Below are 20,240 nucleotides of genomic sequence, written 5' to 3' on the forward strand. Positions count from 1 at the left end.
CATTAAGTTGACGTTTGGTTTCAAGTGGTACCTCGTTCGTTTGATCAAATGTATTTTTGGGCCCCCTTTAACCGGCCTCAGGGGCCAAATGCAGCAGAGGGACCCCGGCAGACATCCACTTTTGGATATACTGGGTTTTCCCCCAAATGTTCCAATACTCAGATATTGGTATCTCGTTCGTTTGATCAAAGTGCACTGGGCTACCGGGCTACTATAGCATGGAACTGATCGTCCTCTCTGCAGTTTGGGGCAATTAAACGTTAACTATGATGAGATCATACGTGTACCTATACCCACACGTACGTACTATTATATCTTTAAATGTTTGTTATCTTTCATTTACATGACCGTTCACCGCCGGGCACGTGCCCGCTCCTCTCCTGTTCACCCTCCCCCCAACCCCGGCCCTTCCCTAAAGAACTGAAAAACCTGGAAAAACTAGGATGTAGTTGTCCATGGCCTCTTACGATAGGCCTATAGTCTAGCCTTGACCCTCACATCAGGAAAGCTGGCTACATGCGTCTGCCCTCATGTTTAGTTCAGTTTTGTTTATTTTAGTTGAAAAAAAAGGACCAGTAGGGACCATCAAGCCCTCATCAAGGACCCTATAGGAGCCTGCAAAAACTGAAGACACAAACACTCAGACCCGATTACAATGCGTAAATTGCTTGTCCAAAGCATTATTAAACCCATTCACACTATCCTTGCAAGTACAACTTTCTCAGGCAAACCGTTCCACCCATTCACAACCCTATTAGAAAAGTTATGCCGAATATTTATCGTACTTTGTGACTTTTGGAGTTTAAGACAATGACCTCTGGTAGGCCTACAACTACTATTAGCAAACATGAAAAATTCAGTGAAGGCTAAATTGTCAAAACCAAACACAATCTTGAAAACCTGAATCAATTCAGCACGTAACCTCCTAAGCTCCAGTGTGGTGATATTCAAAAGCTGTAACCGCCTATAATAAGCAACACCCTTTAAGGAATTACTGTACTATAGTAGCAATCCTCTGGACTCTCTCGAGTAATTCCTTATCCTTAGCACAGGCAAGCCTGCACAGCATACTCCAGATGAAGCCTAACCAACTGCTTATAAAGCCTAACAAATATGTGCTCTTTCACAAAACTTAAGTCCCTCTTGATCATACCTAAAACCCTATTACCTCTTTTAGCAGCTTTGAGACAATGTTTAGAAGGTTGTGATCGGGCCTGTAATTATATGGCATTGACCAGGGTTTCCCTTACTCCCTAACTTTAGCCCCTTCCCCACGAACCCCCTGTGGATGTCAGAGTTGTCCATGAACCCCCAACTTTTTCGAGACACGATCTGAGTCATTATTATACTATCATACGCATAACACAGTGCTTCGTAAAGACCAAGTTCATAGTGTAATATTGCAATGGAAAAAACAAGAAGAAAGATGAACAAATCAGATCACGAATTGTATCACGCATCGATCACCCATCACACACTATGAGACGGATGCTCCTGTTTTTTCACATACACGACAACACATGCGCATGCATGGAACGCGGAAAGAGTTTTTCGATAGGTACGACTTTTGTACATTACTAAATCATATGATATATCAGATTTTAGTTCAACAAAAAGTACTCTAGTTTTGACTTTCAGAAACGTCTCACGAACCCCCCGGGAGGGACCCACGCACCCCTGGGGGTTCATGCACCCCAGTTAGGGAACCCCTGACTTAGACTTTGGCCTATCACCCTTCTTGAAACTTGGAGTAATATTAGCACATCTCCAGTCCTGAGGAACATAACCTTCATTCAAAAATTTACTATAAACCAATGAGAGTGGCCGGAACGCAGAAATGGTGTCTTCAACAAATATGGATGAATTGCATCAGGCCCAGAAGCTTTAGAAACATTTAGACAAAGCAGCTCAAAGGGTGTGAAGACTCGCGCACAAAAGAAACGTCTCATGCCGGTAATCTGACCTAGTTTCGAATGAGGTGTAACAGAAGTCTTAGACACCACCATCGATCCCAGAAAATACACACACAAACAGCTTGCTACCGTCGGTAATTAGACACTAGTGTACGTTCAATAGGCCTACATACAGCTATATGGTCAATACAGTGGCGGCGGAACCGGGGGGCGGGCTTGGGGGGGGCTCAGCCCCCCGATGAAAAAGTTGAGGGGGCAAATGCATGATAAGCACCCCCCCCCCAATATTTACCAAGGCTCCGAAACGTGCATCTGCCCACTTTTCAATGCATACCTGTCGATCTGTCCGATGCACACGTATACTATATAGGTGTAATAATTTTAGTAAATGCTGGGGGGACCCTCGGCCCGTCCCCTGGCTATAGACCACATTGTCACACCAACCGTGTCTTCACGCCCCGTGTCTGTACCATGCCTCATCGAATATTAGTGTTTTAAATAAAGAGTGTGATAAGCTTAACGCTACACTCATCAAAATTTGCGTTTACACTACGAGTACACGCAATGCGTGGAACATGGCTCTATGTTAAACGCAATCAATTATTAAACGAACAAAAACACAATAATAGCAGTTTACCTGTACTGTATAGGGTACATGCATTTGTGACAGTGCTTGGTTCATAGAAATGTGTTGGCAACTGCACATGGTTTTGGAATTACCCATTTGTTAACATTAAGAAATGCTTTCTGTTTTTTCTTATGACATTTATTTAATTATTGCATTTAATTGCAAGTAGTAATTTACTACACTCATAAACATCTTTGCGAGTACACTACGAGTAATAGCTACTCTTTTTAATTAAACACCATCGAATATACAAATTACAATGTTTTTACAGATTTTTACGTGCAATCTGAGAAATTGCAGGCTTGAGACCTATATTTTAGGGCTAGGTATTCGCAGCATTAAACACTCGGGAAGTGCCGTTTCCGGCCATCTGGGGGTTTGAAAAACCCAAAATTTTCTTGTACGCTCCGCGCCAACCGATGGTGGCGCTCCGCTCAGATAGTCTCCAGAGCCTTATATAAGGCTCTGATAGTCTCCACACATTAGACCCCCCAATAATTTTTTCCGTTCCGCCGCGCCTGGGTCAATACCCACAATTAACCGTACAGTATACATAGCAGCGTGGACATCTCCGGTCTAGATCAAAGTTAACAGAGTATCATGTTTCATTAATGTCTGCATTTTGTAGCGACAAGAAGAAAACGTCATTTGCAAGCAACGGAAAGTTAACTTTTTTTCAGAGCGCGGCACGCGGTTTGGGCGAATCTTCAATGCCTATAAATCATAAGACAACCTCATCCGAAAATAAGACCGTATATCCAGTTTAGGACCCCCTGAAAATCAGGAATACTCATATCTTCCCTTGTAGAAACCGACACAAAATAGTTCAAGCTCAAAAGATCTACAAGATCCTAATTACTATCAGTACTACATTATCTGCTTGTGATACCCTAAGAGAAACAACCGCATCTTTAACATTCTGCTTTGAAATGACACTAGCGGCCTTCATGTTATTCTGAATATTTAAGGCAATGTTATTTTCGAAATTCAATCATGCATCCACTGTGACTTCAATCGTGCGTTGTATAAAGAAAAAAGCTTCGCTCATCAGGTTTTCATATCACCGGTCAGTGATCAAAATGATTTTGATTATATATTATGCAGGTTAAGATTCACACGACTCAAGGGGTCGTGCATGTGAATAAATTTATATTTTTTAAGTTAACAAAGGATAAAGAAATATGCCAAATTAACAACAAGATGCAAGATGTTGTTGTGTTAATATGTTACTTGCCATGTCATACAGTCACCCGTCATATGTTGTTGTAAATGTCAAAATATAGACTTGTCTGTCTCTCTAACCATGACAACATGTGAAATCATGATTTTTACGCGACGTTGTGATGTTTCGGAAACAAACTCACTTTCTATATCGAATAGTATTGTTTCAGAGACTTCCGCAATTTCAGCTCCCTTGTAAAGTTCTCGGAAGTAATTCCGTATTAAAGTTTCGTATCTTTGATGCATACATTAAACAAACACAAGAACAGACCGACAATAGACACACGTACACAACAGGCCTAACATTAGTCTTAGTACAGAGTGTTGCTATAGTAGTAACACTAGTAGAACTATATACTATAAAGCAATGTTAGGAATGTTAAACGTTGGTGTGCTTCGTTAAATGTATTTTGCATAGAAATTCAGAATGTAACTTTGGCTTTATCGAAGGGTAAGTATCATTTAGTTCATTTTGTATTGATATTCATTCAGATGCATTCCGATGCTCGCCTGAGGCCTAGGTTATGGATAACTGTACAGGCTTCAGTTAGGCCTACGTTAGGCCTAGTTGTAGTCTTACGGTTTGGTTAGGGGCCCAAGCTTATACTTTCAAATCTAGGTGTTGGAACTACTGTAGTTTGGGCAAAGGAGTACTGGAACTTTTTATTTATGTACCGCCCAAATGCCAGAAATTCTCGAAGTTGACATGTACAGCAAGAACGATGAATGTCATCCAGGACATAGTATATTGAGTTCAGCAATTGAGTTCAGCAACTGTGCAATACTGTAGGCATATTGCACATATAAACGTATGTTTACAAACATGCCTGTGCCATGCAGTTGTCTTGCTTGTAAACAAAACTTTATTTGCTCATTCTTTGCCAAAGGGTTAGTTCCTGTGGAAAATATGTTTCTTACGGTAATATGATTGTAGGGAACCTGTCAAAACTGAAAAAGATTAGTTAGGCCATCTTTTGCATGTCTAAGTTGTAGTGGCACACATTATACGGCTTCAAATAGAAAGAAATGACATTGATCACTAACATACTTGAGTTACTCTCAGTTGGTTGTGGTAAACTCTATATGTTTGCAGTATCACAGATTCCCTGGTAAAGATGGACAGATGCTCAAAATGAATCCAGAATCTGACTCTGATGAGGAAGAGGAGTTGGTTGTCGGCAAAGTGACAGAGACTAATCCAGCATTGAAGGGTGCAGGGAAGCGAACAATTGTCAAAGGTGTACATCAAAAAACAAAAGGTAGAAACAGGGTTAAGGTCCTCCCAGGTTATCGTGATGAGGACCTGCCACCAGCAACAGAGGATAGTGAACCCCCAGACAAGAGGAAGAAAAATGAGACGTGCATAACTGAGTCCTGTATGAAAGGTTTGTCAAAAGGAGGGGTAGTGGATGGCTTAAAAAACAAATTTATTGAGCAAGAAGAGTTAAAGCCAAGCAAACAGAGATATGCTGCAACTAGATCTTCACAAAAGAAGAGTTTGAGCAACATCCCATCAAACATCCAAAGACCGCATCGTTTAAATTTGCGAAGCCTAAAGCCTAGAAGGATTATTTTGAAAGGCAAGGAAAAGGTTGATGGAAAAAAGACAACGACTGAGAAGGCTAGAGAGAGGGAGAGTAGTGAAGAAAGAGAACTGATTGTCGGAAATCCCCAACCCGGAGAGTTGTGGTTTGAACAACTCAACAGCAATCCAACTAATGATCAGAGGCACAACAAATCGGAAAACAATGTTCAAGAAAAGAAGGATCAAGCATCTGAACCAAAGACAGATTCTGCAGGTAGATAAATTGTTATGATCAATTAATTTGATATTGAATTAATACCCTACAGACAGAAACACCACTTAAATTTATAAAGCTTCTCATTGGCTTCATTTTGGTATTTGATTTATCGATAATTTACCTTTGCAGTCGTTTTTGTTTCAGGACTGGTACGTCCTTCGAACCAGGAAGATGCCACATCTCGCTTAGTAGAGGTTTCAACAGAGTTCTCAGAGTAAGTTCAGATGACAGAATTGTATACATGCTTGCCAAATATGAATGTAAAAATTCCCATATTCTCAGTCCGGAATGAAAATATATGTCTGCCACAAATCACCTTATTTGTACGGAGATTGAATGTAATGTCTCTCCATGATACAGTCTTATTCAAAGCAAAACAGATTTTCATTAATGCAACTGGTAATGGTTAGTTGATTCATGTGGACAGCACAAGGAGTTGATACTTAAGTAGATTCTTGGCAGTCTCCTCCTGCAAATTTTCTCTTTTCACCTGTGCAGTCGTAATACCATGGAGATATCCATGGTTACAATTTTATGGAAACCGTTTATTAAATTATAAATGATTTCTTATTCTCCAACAGACCTGATTCAGATGATGAACTGATAGATCCATCCCTTGAAATTGGTGAGGACAGTATTATCTTATATATTTTTGTATGTAATTGTAGGCGGGGGGGGGGGGGAGGTGTCACTTGTCCGATAATGCATAGCGAAATTCTATAAGTAGAAAGAAAAAGCAACCGACCCATTACCTGTACTCCACAAATGCAAATATGTATAGCAGTTCTATGCACTATTTTAGTGTAGTGAGATACAAAGTTCGTAAAGCTACTATTGTACACAAAAACACAAACCCCATGAATTATTCCCAGTTATTAATTTTTGGGTTGGACTTTTACCTCGATACCCTCATATTAACCTGTGAAAGAAATAGATCTAGTATCAGTCAAAAGAGTGAAAACAGAAAGAGTTCTAATTGAAAAGTATGTGTTTTTCTTTCGTTTGTTTTTAAATGAAGTAAACTTGCACAAAATACTGTAGTAGAAAATAGTTGTTCATTATAAATCTTCTAGATGAAGAGGAATATGAAGAAGGAGATTTGGTCTGGGCTCGACACCCCTGGAACCCATTCTGGCCTGCCATCGTAAGTCTGGCATTAGTGCCATTAAAGTTTTATTCAGTTCCAAGGGGGATTTTTGCACATTCAGCTGGGGTAGAATTAGAGCCCCCCCCCTCCCCCACACTTTAACACTCCATTTAACTTTTCACTTTTTCTCTCTTTGTGAGGGGTCCATTTCAAAGACCCAGGGCTGCATCCCTCCTTTATAATATCCTTGGTTTGCAGTGGCGTAGCTAGGATTTTTTAAGTGGGGGGGCCATGGGGGGGCTGTTCTTTCTTGTGGGGGGGCCGGGTTACTATCTGAGCGGAGCGCCACCTTGGTTGGCGCGGAGCGTACAGAGAAAATTTGAGATTTCAGCACCCCCCAGATCGCAGGAGATGGCACCTGTGAGGCAAAATAGCAACCAAAAAGATGTGCAACTTTGGTGACAGAAATGCCAAAAAAAAAAATTCTCTCTTTCATGCTGACTGGCCTTGCCAACTCAGCCAGACTTTTAACTTGAGTGAAGTTGACATCAAAGGCGTACGGGACCATTTCAGTTTGGGGGGGGGGGCAGAACTTTTTGTGCCCGAAAGTTCCGGTGACGCTATCTAAGCGGAGCGCCACCATCGGTTGGCGCGTAGCGAACAAGAAAATTTTTGGCACACAATGCCTCTCAGATTGCCGGAAACGGCACTTCTGAGGCCTTGCAAGTTGCATCTAAACATTCTTTATTTTATAATCTCACGGTTTAGAAATTTACAGTTCCCCAAAAATTTGGTAAATTAGAAGAAGAAAAAATGGTAACATCACTTTGAAGGGGAAAAATGGGACAGTATATTTTTTAAGCTGCTATATTTAGTTACCTTATATATTATTTTAACACAGTACTCAGCTACCTCCAGAAAAACATTGTTCAACGACACGTAGGCGGGATAATGTCGCTGTGTCGGGTGAGACTGCAATTTGTCTCACAAAAAAAGTATAAAATATAACAAAGAATATGATAAACTTGTACTTCTAGGCTTGTAGACACTCCCCCCCCCCCCCACCATCCATGAAAAAGAAAATGTTTCTTTTATACACTCATGTCGGGGATATCCAGGTCAAGGGCGGCGGAAGCACTTTTAATCTGGGGGGGGGGGGGCACCGACATCAAAGGGCACTTTGCAGAAATTCGATTGGAATGATGCAGCGTTATATTCAGTACCCTTTATAACTCTTATTGTATTATCTTATTTGTGTATACACATCACTCCATCAACGTCCCCCCCCCCCCCCCCTCAAGGAAAATATGCATACTAGCACTGCAATATCCAATGCGCAAATTGGGAAACAAGGAACATGTTTTCTTTTGAGACAAAATGAGGTGAAATCATGTTAGTTGCTAATGTAGGAATCTTCCGAATTAGAGTTTTTTTCTTGTTAAAATCTTAACAAATTTTTTCCATTCGAAAATGCTTTGAGTTTGACTCACAGAAATTCGTTAAAAGTCACAGGCTTAGCCAGGATTTGCAAAGTTGTATGCACGGCTATCTGAGCGGAGCGCCACCATCGGTTGGCGTGGAGCTTTTATAAAATTTTTGGTTTTACAAACCCCTCAGATGGCCGGAAACGGCTCTTCCCGAGTGTTCATTCTGGTTCCCTGGCCTCTTGCTAACTTGAGGCACCTCAATTTTTATGTAGAAAAAAGGCACATTTCTAACCTGAGGAAAAGTGGGGGAGGGGCACGTGCCCCCCTTTTCCCCCCGGTTCCGCCGCCCTTGGTCCAGGTATACAATTGACTAGTTAGAAGAAAAAAAATTGATCGTGCAAAAAGCGTGGTAGCCCAGATGAACTGCGCTTACGGTGGTGTTACACGGAAATATTCGGGCATCATGATGCTAAATAAAGAAAATCATGGAATTGTCGTGCAAAAATTTGAAAAAGATTCGGGCAAGCTACTGCATATTTATATGTATATATATATATATATATATATATAATATATATATATATATTTCCAGAGGACAAGAAATTCGGGCGAAAGTCCTGAAAAATTCGGGCAGCCTAAGAGGAGAAAAAATATATATATATATATATATCTATATATATTTTTTTTTCTCCTCTTAGGCTGCCCGAATTTTTCAGGACTTTCGCCCGAATTTCTTGTCCTCTGGAAATTTAGGGGACAGTTTGCCCCCCTGCACTCCCCGCCTCGAACGCCTATGGTTGGCATCATTTGTTGTTTCAAGGTGTCAAGGCCTTTCTCCCAACTCAAACCCCTGTGGGCTACCGGTAGGTTTGCAGAAAATGCCCACATGTGGACTTAAATAGCATTAGAGGAAGGGGATGGAAGACTAACACGCATCGATGTTTCGGTAATGGTCCACATTGGTGGCTCGGTGCTAATTAGGCCATTTATTGGGTTTCTTGAGGCAGCTGTCATCAGAATCTGGGTTTTTGTGCCAATCGATGACCGATAACATGTATTGGTAGATATCGATATCGCGCAGCACATGCACAAGGTTCGTGGTGTATGGTCGCAACCGTCGCACTCTATATCTCAAATTAATGAACAAAAAATATTAGTGAATCCCACTGATGATTTTTTTGATTTTTTTTTTTTACAATTTTTTTTTATTACAATTTTTTTACCCCATTCCCAGTGGGGGGGCCAGCCGATTTCATGCGGGGGCCCGGCCCCCCCAGGCCCCCAACACACCGAGTAGTCTGGACTCGTACAATATACGGTGTAAGTCAGTGTTCATACAGGGAAGCATGTTAAAATTTCCTTTCTACTTTCATGAAACCGATCTTGCCTGTTTAGCTTTAAATTTGAACACATCACTTACAGTAGCACTTTTGTGTGATAAGGTCGAAACCTTTTCACTTTCACTTTGCAATCACACTTTCTAGGCATGGCCATCTGGTGTTGAGTTTAATACGTCCTTTCGTTTTTGTAGGTGAAGGATGTAGTTCCCGGACGACAATCCAAAATAACTGTGCAGTACTTAAATGCTGGATTTGATGTGTACACGTAAGTCACCCAATATTACAAATGCAGATTGTTTTTCAGGCCACTGCACCTTAAAATAAATCTACACAGTTGAAGCCATCTTGGTGACATCTGCTGGCCCGCCTCTACCCATATTGCAAGGTGTTATATGACAAAAAAAGGATGCTAGCAATTTAGCAAAGGTCTTCCAAAATTTGTATCCCATACTTTTGTGTTTCACTGTAGAAATCTTTGCACATATGATAGCTGATTCTGATTTGACTACTTTATTTCCAAACAACTAATTTCCTCCATACCTGCAGAGTAGGCACCCTAGTTGTTTCCTGCAATCAATCTTCCTAGATACAACCCTAACTAGAGACCATGATAAACTTACTCATGTCCAGGTAGTACTGGCAATGAATATGAAATGTTATAAGGATTGATTCTCATACGACAAAGTCACATCGATGTGAAGTGTATTTTGCAACTCATGTTTCTGGCAGGGAGACATCACTGTTGCAAATGCAACAAACTGTAAAAGATATCATCTAATAAACTGCTGATAGGTCTCTAATCTAAATCAGTCTAACAGAAATGATCACAGCTAGGAGGTATAGAATAGCACTTTAACTTGTGCATTGTCTACTTATGTGTCTAAAGTATGATTACACTCAGTGAGGAGTGAGTTCCCTGTGTGTTTCATTGACTGTGTGGTGTATACTCTGGTATCCCACAGTATTCATTAGTACGTGCTCTGAGTCACATTGTTAAGGTTTATTTCTCCTTATTACAGATGCCAATACTCCATCCGTGCAATAAGACCTTTCATCCGTGACAGAAAGAAATTCATGGTCAGTAGTAGTGCAGTACAGTAATATCTTCAAACGGTTTACTGGTGGCCGATTATGATTGCTTAGCAAAATTGCTGTAGATTTTTTGAATCTCGAGGTACAGTAGACAAACTGACATCCTCGTAGCAAGTTTGTATTTTTGTCAATTTGCCTGCTAAGATCTCATCACCTACTATATAGGATTCTCACTAATAAAGTGCTAACAGCACTGCTAGAATTTTGATTTACTGTTCTGTTATGTAACAAATGCAGTATATTCACTGAAGCTAAAACAAATGCTATACATCTTTTTTGCACTTGTGTAGCAATTTGACCATTTTGAATAGCATTTTGTGATGTGATACTGGATAAATTATTCCCTGGTGTATGTATCACATATTTATAATTTGTGCCACTGCTGTGGAGGTGTGCATGGAACTTTGTTATGTCTTTTAGTTCTTTGAGTGTAGAACTTTCTAGTTAGGTTTGTGGTGAAGTATATCAAGTGAATGTTATATACAAGTATCCATTTGGTAATGGTAGCGATTGATATCTTTAAATACTAATAATGTCATAATATTGTTTCCTTTGTAGGCAGAAGGGTTAGAATCAGAGCAAGCAGAGAGCTTTAAAGTTGCAGTGGAGGAGGCCATGGATTACCTTCAGAAGAGAGGTACGATTGTAACTGATAGCATCATCATTTTAACATTCCATTAAAGATGCTGCTTCCATTTAGTGACTAAAAATTTACTCCAGTTGACTCTGTCAAACATTACAGACGAAAGAGGTTTTGCTGTTGCTAGAAGAAACAGGGAAATGTCAACATGTTCTCGCTTGACTTAGAGTGAAAGTCGTGAATTTAACCAGAATTAATCATCAAGTGTTATGAAATACAGCTAATAGATCTGAAACAGGTTTAATATTCAGAGTGAGTTGAGTGGGTAGAGGTACCATCAAAACTTGTGAATTAATCATCAGGTATTATGGATTGCAGCTAATAGATCTAAAACAGGTTTAATATTCATATAGAGAGTTGAGTGGGTAGAGGTACCATACAAACGTGTAAATTAATCATCAAGTATTATGGAATCCAGCTATAAATCTCAAACAGGTTTAATATTCATAGAGAGTTGAGTGGGTAGAGGTACTATACAAACGTGTGAATTAATCATCAAGTATTATGGATTGCAGCTAATAGATCTGAAACAGGTTTAATGTTCATAGAGAGTTGAGTGGGTAGAGGTACCATACCAACGTGTGAATTAATCATGAAAAAACAGGAGAAAACTTCATGTTCAATGAACCAGTTGACTTTACACTTAAATTCTTGCCCAGTAGACCATCAGATGTTCCTTCATGAAATCCAATTCCAATTTCTGAGAGAATTTTTCAAGGATGGAAGTTTTGTGAATTAGTATGGTACTTGTACAGTCACCTAATTCACGGAAATGACTTTGGTTTTTTGCAGCTCTTGGTTCATCACCAGTTCGCGATCCCTCTTCCACCATAGCCTGTCAAAGCATGGAGTCACCACCCCTTACCCCAACAGAATGCATCGTCCATCCCTTGAAGGTGATCTGTTCAACACCAGGAGAGGGGTATATTTCTTCACCCTCTCCAGAGCTGAGGGTGGGTCACCCACCAGGTTTTTGGACAGAGGAGCAAAACTGTCGGCAAGATGCTGAACCGGACACGGGAAGATTACAAAAGTAAGTCTCGTGTAGTCATCACTTTGCCCAGATTTCTAAACTTTCGATTCTGAGAGCCATGACGAGAAATGATCGCAACAATAGGCATATCAAGATTCTGTACTTAAAATGAGGAGAAGATGTTACAATATACATGCACAATTTGATGAACCTTCAGCCTAGTCGGTATGTTACTGAACTGTATTGTGGATATGTTGGGACTGCAGTAGCTTTATTATGTCTACAAAAGTTTTATTGGACCGACAAGTTTTCAAAAAGTGATTTTGTTCCTATTTCCTCAACTTCCTCGAAAGTAGGACCTCTGAGACCAACTGTTGTTTGCAAAATTAGATCTTATGATAATGAACAAAACAAAACATGTAATGTTATTGGAAATGTGACATCAAATACTGAATTCTGCTTAAAGCATCACGCTGTGTTTGAAACCTATCACCTACTGCCGTGCAAGTACACAAGCTCAGTGTACTATATCTTTAGTTTTGAGTTGGCAACTAATTGGCTTTATGTTTAATGGTTTCTATAACAGTGGTTGATTTAAAACTTTGCAATAATGATCGTCCGTTCATTTGTGTGTGTCTGTCTGTCTGTGTGATGCACAGTTTGATGTGATGTCGCACCAAACTTATATTTGCTATGTTGATGTACCATTGTGAGTATATCAACCCTGTTGTTTTGGTTGAGGTCAAAGGTCATCTGCAGTCAGCAGAGTTCCAAGTCTGGAATTATTTTTGTCCTGTGATATCTCAAGATGGGGATATTGAAGACATCACATTTCTAAGAGATTCAACCAATGTCCTATAATTCTTGATGGATTTTAGCATTTCTGCTAACCTCAGGGGAGTCTATATTAATCACCCAACACAAATACCAGCACTAAGGATCAGCCTTCACCAACTGTCAGAGCAGAAACACCAGCTATCAGCCAGTTGGGTTAATTTTCTATAGTACTACCTCTATGTGTAACATTCATGACACACTTGGAAAACCTCGTAGTAACAGAATGAGCAGTTCCCAACCGGCTTCCTTTAGAAACAGGATATTGATACGGCTCATACTATCCCTAGTTCCATACACGTCCTCTATTCATCATATCATGAATGTATCATATGGCGAAAATTGCCCCAACTGGGTGGTACCTATGCCTCACCTGATCTGCATGTAAGATTTTAGGCAAAGATGGATGTTGTCTTTTGCAGTGAATATGGGGAGAGGTGGAAAAAGACGATTTTTATTGTTTATATTGTAATGAGTGGAAATGGCTTTTCATCATCAGTCGAAATCGGGGACGACACATTAAGAGCATGCAAAGCTTTAGCTTAGTTATTGTTTGATAAACTAATGATTATGTTCATTTTCTCTTTCGTTGTTATTTTGTTCGGTTTTGTAGACGAAAGAAATGGGAGAAGGTAGAAGACAGGCTTGTAAAGCAGATCTTGAAAGATGAAACAAAGGTAACATTTCTCACCGAATTAATTAATTGCAGACTCAATAGACATTACCTGAAGGTAAATGACTACCTTGAGTCGATGCGTACTTGATTTGTAATCATTACGTTGATCTGTATCTTTAATGTCGACGGGTTACGTGATGCAGGTTGCCAGCTCAAGTCTGTCAACTCGAGGAGCTGTGTAGACCCAAATTACAAATGGTTCTTTAAATTTTGGGTTTTTGGACTTGAAAGAGCTTTCTTACTCATTTATGAACTTTATTGTCTAATTTTCGTTCTTCTCAGCGACTGGAAATTACCTCGGAGAGTAACAACCTTCAGTCCAGGACTTTCATGTAAACCAGTACCAGTACCAGTACCAGCTATTAAATTAAGAAGGCCGTACATTTGACCTGAAAGTCCTTAACTCATTTGCATCACCCGGCAATGTGTCTTTATTATTTCTTAGTTTGTATACAGTCAGTTACAAACCAAAAAAAGTATTGACAAACAAACAATTGAGATTCCCATTTAGTGAGGATTTTTCAATAGTGCCTTCATCATCTTTTGAAGATCTGTGGAGTTATAAAAGTTTTTGAATAGCCCATCTTTGATTGTTGAATCAGGGTTGCTACAAAAGGGCATTTATCTTCACATTTACTCTTTTTAAGGCATTTCTTCTGATTGGGGATCCTTTGCTTATGAATACGTTTTGAGTTTGGTTCTGTTGATGACATTACTAAGTGGTGGTAAAAGGTCTTCATACGTGATGTTCATACTCAAGTTTTTTCTTTCAAATGGCCATGTATCCTAAAGGACAATTTGTATAGCAAGAACATAGAAATATTTCTAATTTACCTATTTTACAGGAACGTCTGGTGAAAATATGGAAAGGACAAATCAAGTCAACCAGACATACAAGATACTTTTCTTCGTCTCACAAGGACAGAGATACTCTTAAGTTTAATGCCAAACTCGGTGCCTTGACTACAGATGAAAAGGCAAGTCTCCCTAATATTCTTATTAGTGTCTTCAACTCTTCATGATTTGTATTTTTCCCTCCTAAAATCCTTCCTTTCTTCTCAGGACCTCCAGTTTAAAGCAGCAAGGTGGGTTTCGTAATTAGAATGACACATATCGTCGTAATGAGTAAATGACTCCAGTCACCCATTGTCCGAGCTTAAGAAACATTTGAATGTAGTTATGATGTTTATCGCCATAGTAGTAGTACAGTGACTGGAGTCATTAACTAGATATGGGGTCACAATAATATTTAGTAAGTGACTCCATACATACATCAAAATTAAATGACTTGTTACAATACTGGTTTAACTACAGCAAATTCCACTTTCACTGTAATACTTTGAGCAATCTTCATTGCAAGGGTGGCATCAACCTTATCAGTTAACTCTGACAACATATTACATCTGGATTCATATGTGTAATTAGTGGCTTATCTAGATGTTGTCAGCTCCTGTGGAAGTATTAATTCCTAAGGCTGGGAGGATATTTGCTTTGAAATGTAACAGACTGTCTCTCTGATTTCAAATAATATCGATATAGCCCTCTATACTATGCTGGAAAATATCAATCAAGTTTGCAGTTAGGTGTGTCTGCATACAGGCCTGTTGAGAAGAGGGTGAGGTTGAGTTAGGTTGAGTGCACACTGTACAACCAGTTACTTGAGGGCCTCATACATATTCAGTACTGATATGTGATTCGTGAAGGATTGACCCAAATTTGAGAAAGTCTGTCAAAATCTCTAGTTCAATATGGTGTCATTCATTAAAGTATAAGCATGTGGTAGATTTAATCCCCACCTTCACAGATGGTCACAGTTTAAAGGTAGGATGTAGATCTGTTCCCTGTCCAAAATATACTTCTCCATTTAAGATTGTACTAAAAGTGAATAATTGTGAAATTTTGAAAATTTTGAAACCTGAATATTGGATATAAAGCACCTGTGTTTATCAACGACTACACTTTCCTTATGATTGACAAACACTCATTATAGCAGTACATTATTTCTCTTTCAATTCTAATTTTTGGGGCCAGAGAGTGGGACGGGGACAGGACGTGGGTGGGGATTGAAGAGGCAGGTGTTTGGATAGAAGCATGGATAATTTTTGGCTTGCACCTGCTTAATAATATCTGAGAACTAAGCCAAGTCACTCTTTGTTTTATATCTAGATTGACAAAGTTGCTGAACATTTAGAGGAAATCTTCAGAAACCATTGCCAGGAAAAGAAAACCGACCTACCGAGTACAGGATACATATTTGATGTTTGGCTGCCCGAGGTGAGTTTGTTTTTGTTATTTGTGGAAGTGTGTGTATTGAAAGCATTTCACAAAAGCCATTGGTTTTTTTTAGCTCAAACAGGTGGTCATCATATCCCTGTGCTAATACATTGACCAATATTAGTCATATGAAATGTAGTACTGTTGTTGGAACATTAGAAATAGTCTGCCACAATGAACTTGTTTACTACTTGTTTACACTAGAAGTGACACACACACCAGACCTCTAAGAATGGCTAAGCTCCAGATCAGATTATAGTAGGGCGACAGTGTCTCCCTGAATCAAAGATGAACGCAATTTATGCTCTATTTATGCTCTACTTAGAGCAGTGTATGCTCTATGTATGTTCTATATACAAAACTGATATCAATGTTTTGTGCAATACTGCTGACAAGCATTTAATAAGGTGAACACATATTTTTCAAAAATTCGAGGGACATGATGTTGACATCAATGGGTGGTACCTACATTATACGTTTTGAGGGGCGGGTGGAATTTTGAGATCGGTGCTATTCAAGAATGATGTTCACTGACCATGATTCTCTAATACATTCTCTAGAAACACATTTTTTTTTAATTGATATTATTCTGGGCATTTTACAAATTTAGGAATGATCAGTGACAGTACATGAAATCTGGGGCAATTTTGGGGACACTTTTAATCCAGACACTGTCCATGAAATCAGGGGACTGTCCCCAGATATCGGAGACGTCAGGTCACCTTAATATAATAGCAGCTGTTATCGTGACTTCAGATCATACCCACATCTGGTTTTAATGAATGGCATTTAAGCCTATCGGGTTTTGTGGATTTGTTCCAGATGTAGAGGAAATAGTTCTTGTCTTAGCCTTACTCCTGATTGTCATTGAAGTTCATCAGTATTCCCAATCGCCTGCAACCCCCCCCCACCCCACCCCCTTTTCCTCCTTGGAAGCTGGGAAGTTAAATATTCCTTCATGCTCAATGTTCATCAAGCATTCCACAGTCATCCTTAAAATAAAGAGACTTAAGGTAAACCTGTACTATGGGTGTTGGGTAGACTACAGGTAATACTACTGTATTACGGGTGTTGGGTAGACTTGAGGTAATACTACTGTATCACAGGTGTTGGGTAGACTACAGGTAATACTACTGTATTATGGGTGTTGGGTAGACTACAGGTAATACTACTGTATCACAGGTGTTGGGTAGACTACAGGTAATACTACTGTATTACAGGTGTTGGGTAGACTACAGGTAATACTACTGTATTACCTGTAGGTGTTGGGTAGACTACAGGTAATACTACTGTATTACCTGTAGGTGTTGGGTAGACTACATATAATACAACTGTATTACCTGTAGGTGTTGGGTAAACTACAGGTAATACTACTGTATTACAGGTGTTGGGTAAACTACAGGTAATACTACTGTATTACAGGTGTTGGGTAGACTACATGTAATATTACTGTATTACAGGTGTTGGGTAGACTACAGGTAATACTACTGTATTACGGGTGTTGGGTAGACTACAGGTAATACTACTGTATTACCTGTAGGTGTTGGGTAGAATACAGGTAATACTACTGTATTAGAGGTGTTGGGTAGACTACATATAATACTACTGTATTACCTGTAGGTGTTGGGTAAACTACAGGTAATACTACTGTATTACAGGTGTTGGGTAGACAAAGTGGGAATCAAACAATTCCGGGTGACTACTGTATACAGTATGTTAATAATGACCCTCAAGGCAAATTTCCGTATGGTCAACTTAGGGAGGGATAATTTACCGGCTCTCTGCCTTCCACATTCCGTTTTCAGCCCTTCAGTGGTCGTCTAGTTGTTATTCATGATTCTATCATCCTGCATGAAATGTATTTTGCTCTCTTCTTCAGGCAATTCTGTTTGCAACGATGAGGTCCCACCGAATAGGACAGAAAAAGGCAGAGGAACATCTCTCATCTGAGAGTAGACAAGTATGGAAGGACATGCCATAGCAGCTGAGAGCATTGATACCGTCATAGCGTCCCTTTAAAGGCACCTTGGTTTTGAGGAAGACTAGCCAGAAAGTTTGCTGTTACCAATGTGGAAAAGGAAGGAAAACAATATTTACACAGTAGTTACTTATGTCATAAATATCGTAAGATTTATTCTTGTCAATGACGTTGATTTCCAAATATAGATTTGGGAGAGAAGGTTATACATGGAATTAATGCGGAACTGGTTTTCTATATGTTGCAGTTCTGAAAATTAAAGAATAAAATGAAGAACTTAAGATGTTATGCTCATTGTTTATGATTCTCTCATAAATGAAGTCAACACATCAGTTGAAGTGTACACAAGTATTTTGTGTAATAATAAAGGTGTTTTTGTATATACCAGGGACAATCGTCTGAGATTGAGGGTAGGGATTGTGGTTGCTTTATGATAGAATTTTTCCAAGAAGGATATTCTGGTAGTTCTGACCTTTGACATGGCATGAATATTAAATGGTCTAAGGAACTTGTCCACTAAAAGTCCTCAACAAAGATTGATGCTGATTTGTGGTAATTCCCTTGTCTGCCTATGAGATCATCCTAAGAAGTTTGGTAATGTATTCGGAAACAGACTGGTCAAATTACTCCATAAAAATGTGACCTTTGGAATAAATGGATTGAATATAAATGGTGAAAGTAAATGAGCTTTGATTGGAGTTAATCCAGAGCTGATTATGTAAATTACTGTAATTATTTCCTTAAGTACAGAAAGAATTTTGTATGTTCACTGAACTGCAGTTTAGAGGGCATTAGACTCTTTTCTGGGGTCAACTTCTGCTTTCCAGCAGTGCCAAGATTTATTTAGTTGTGATTGGTACTCAGATTGGTGACAACAAGATGGTAATACAATTGTGACAAATAATTAATCAGTATTCAATAATTATAAAACTCTTGTGAATTGTTCGAGTTTCCTGAATGAGCTATAATTAAGTTAGATTTGCATAGTAACCCTCTTACGACTGTGGTATACTGACCAGACTAGGATAATGTATACAGCTAGAATAGCCATTCATATGTAATTTGCCTTATTATAGTTAGAGCAGCTGATATTGCTCATAGCAGAATCTGAAGCAACACTTTAAGCTATGGTAAAGTTAGGTCACTTCTTGATTGCATTGTATCATGGCATTGTATCATCTTTTATTCCCATTTTATGGTACACAATTATTTGAAATTACCCGACATTGCAAAAGTGGCAAGGTTTACTACTAGTTAGTAAAGCTGTATTGTAACCGAAACAAAATGTTAAATAGTTCAATGATTTCATAAGTAGGCTTCACATCCAAAATGCAGTTGTCTATATAATATATTTCTCTGTTTGGATGTCTATGCTGCATATACTTTACATGTCTTGTTGACATCATCAGCTTGTCAAGGCCTGCAAACATTTATTAGCACACGGAGTTGATGCTGAAGGTATTTTATTGTCACTATTGTCTCTGGTAAGTCCAAATTCTAAAAGCTCTGTATACCTTTTCTTAGGGTATTGTATGGTTCTTGTTTGATGTGGTATACATGGTTATGTAATGTAATAGCAATGACATGAAAAAAGCTGCTTTTAATGGAGAACCAAACCAAACCATCACTGGAGGGAGAGGCTAGTGAAAAACAACTCCAAACCTTTCAGCTAGATGGGGGGGGGGGGGGGGATTCTTTAATATTCTATATGGAAGATTTCAAATTAAATGTTTCAATGACAAGACTAACTTGGAGATTTGAGCAAATCACATCATCATGAGATCATCAATATGGTATACATTTAGATTCCAGCATATTAAGGTGTTCAATAAGATCTAATATTTACATCATTTTCCTTTTAGTTTGATAGGATACAAAAAAACGTTTGGCCCCCCCCCCCCACTGGCAGCATCCATGGACAAAATGACAGCCCACTATGATCCTTGCCCACACTATTAGAGCTAGAGTTTGAATTTTGGACTTGTTGTTGGTAGGAAGTATCATTATCATGTATGGTAAAATGTGATGGTTAAGATTGCCTCTCCTTTTTTGAAATAAAACAAGTCAGAAGAACTTGTGAATCTTCTTTCAGTTTTGAAGAAGCAATTGCTACCACAAGTTGTAAATTACTTTTAAAGTAATATTATAAATAACAGCAGTATTAGAGTGAAATGTAAGCTTTTGTTTTCTTTTGTTTTGTTCTATGCAGCCAGTTTATTTTTACAACAGTACTCCAAACAGATTGTGATCAAGCATTGTACATTGTGCCTTTTTGAATATAAGCCAAATAAATTTTGATACAAGTGTTGATAAAAAATAATATTTGAATTCTCTCTCTTACACTATCGCATTATT

The 20,240-nt window shown here is 39.0% G+C and overlaps 1 protein-coding gene across 2 annotated transcripts; it reads left to right on the forward strand.

Moving 5' to 3' along the window:
• Positions 1–4,003: 4,003 nt before the first annotated feature.
• On the forward strand, positions 4,004–20,205 carry LOC139978191 (uncharacterized). Of its 2 annotated transcripts, none has more exons than XM_071988125.1 (13): positions 4,004–4,213; positions 4,856–5,561; positions 5,694–5,778; positions 6,146–6,189; positions 6,638–6,708; positions 9,610–9,683; positions 10,438–10,495; positions 11,069–11,147; positions 11,943–12,183; positions 13,571–13,634; positions 14,479–14,610; positions 15,800–15,907; positions 17,787–20,205. In XM_071988125.1, the coding sequence occupies exons 2-13, from the start codon at positions 4,886–4,888 to the stop codon at positions 17,886–17,888; spliced, it is 1,734 nt and encodes a 577-aa protein (XP_071844226.1). In that variant the 5' UTR covers positions 4,004–4,213; positions 4,856–4,885; the 3' UTR covers positions 17,889–20,205. The 2 variants fall into 2 exon arrangements, with proteins under 2 accessions (XP_071844226.1, XP_071844228.1); XM_071988127.1 differs by having other exon boundaries at positions 4,007–4,213; positions 5,709–5,778.
• The last annotated feature ends 35 nt before the right edge of the window (positions 20,206–20,240 follow it).

Source organism: Apostichopus japonicus, chromosome 13 (assembly GCF_037975245.1).
Source record: "Apostichopus japonicus isolate 1M-3 chromosome 13, ASM3797524v1, whole genome shotgun sequence".
NCBI lineage: Eukaryota > Metazoa > Echinodermata > Holothuroidea > Aspidochirotida > Stichopodidae > Apostichopus > Apostichopus japonicus.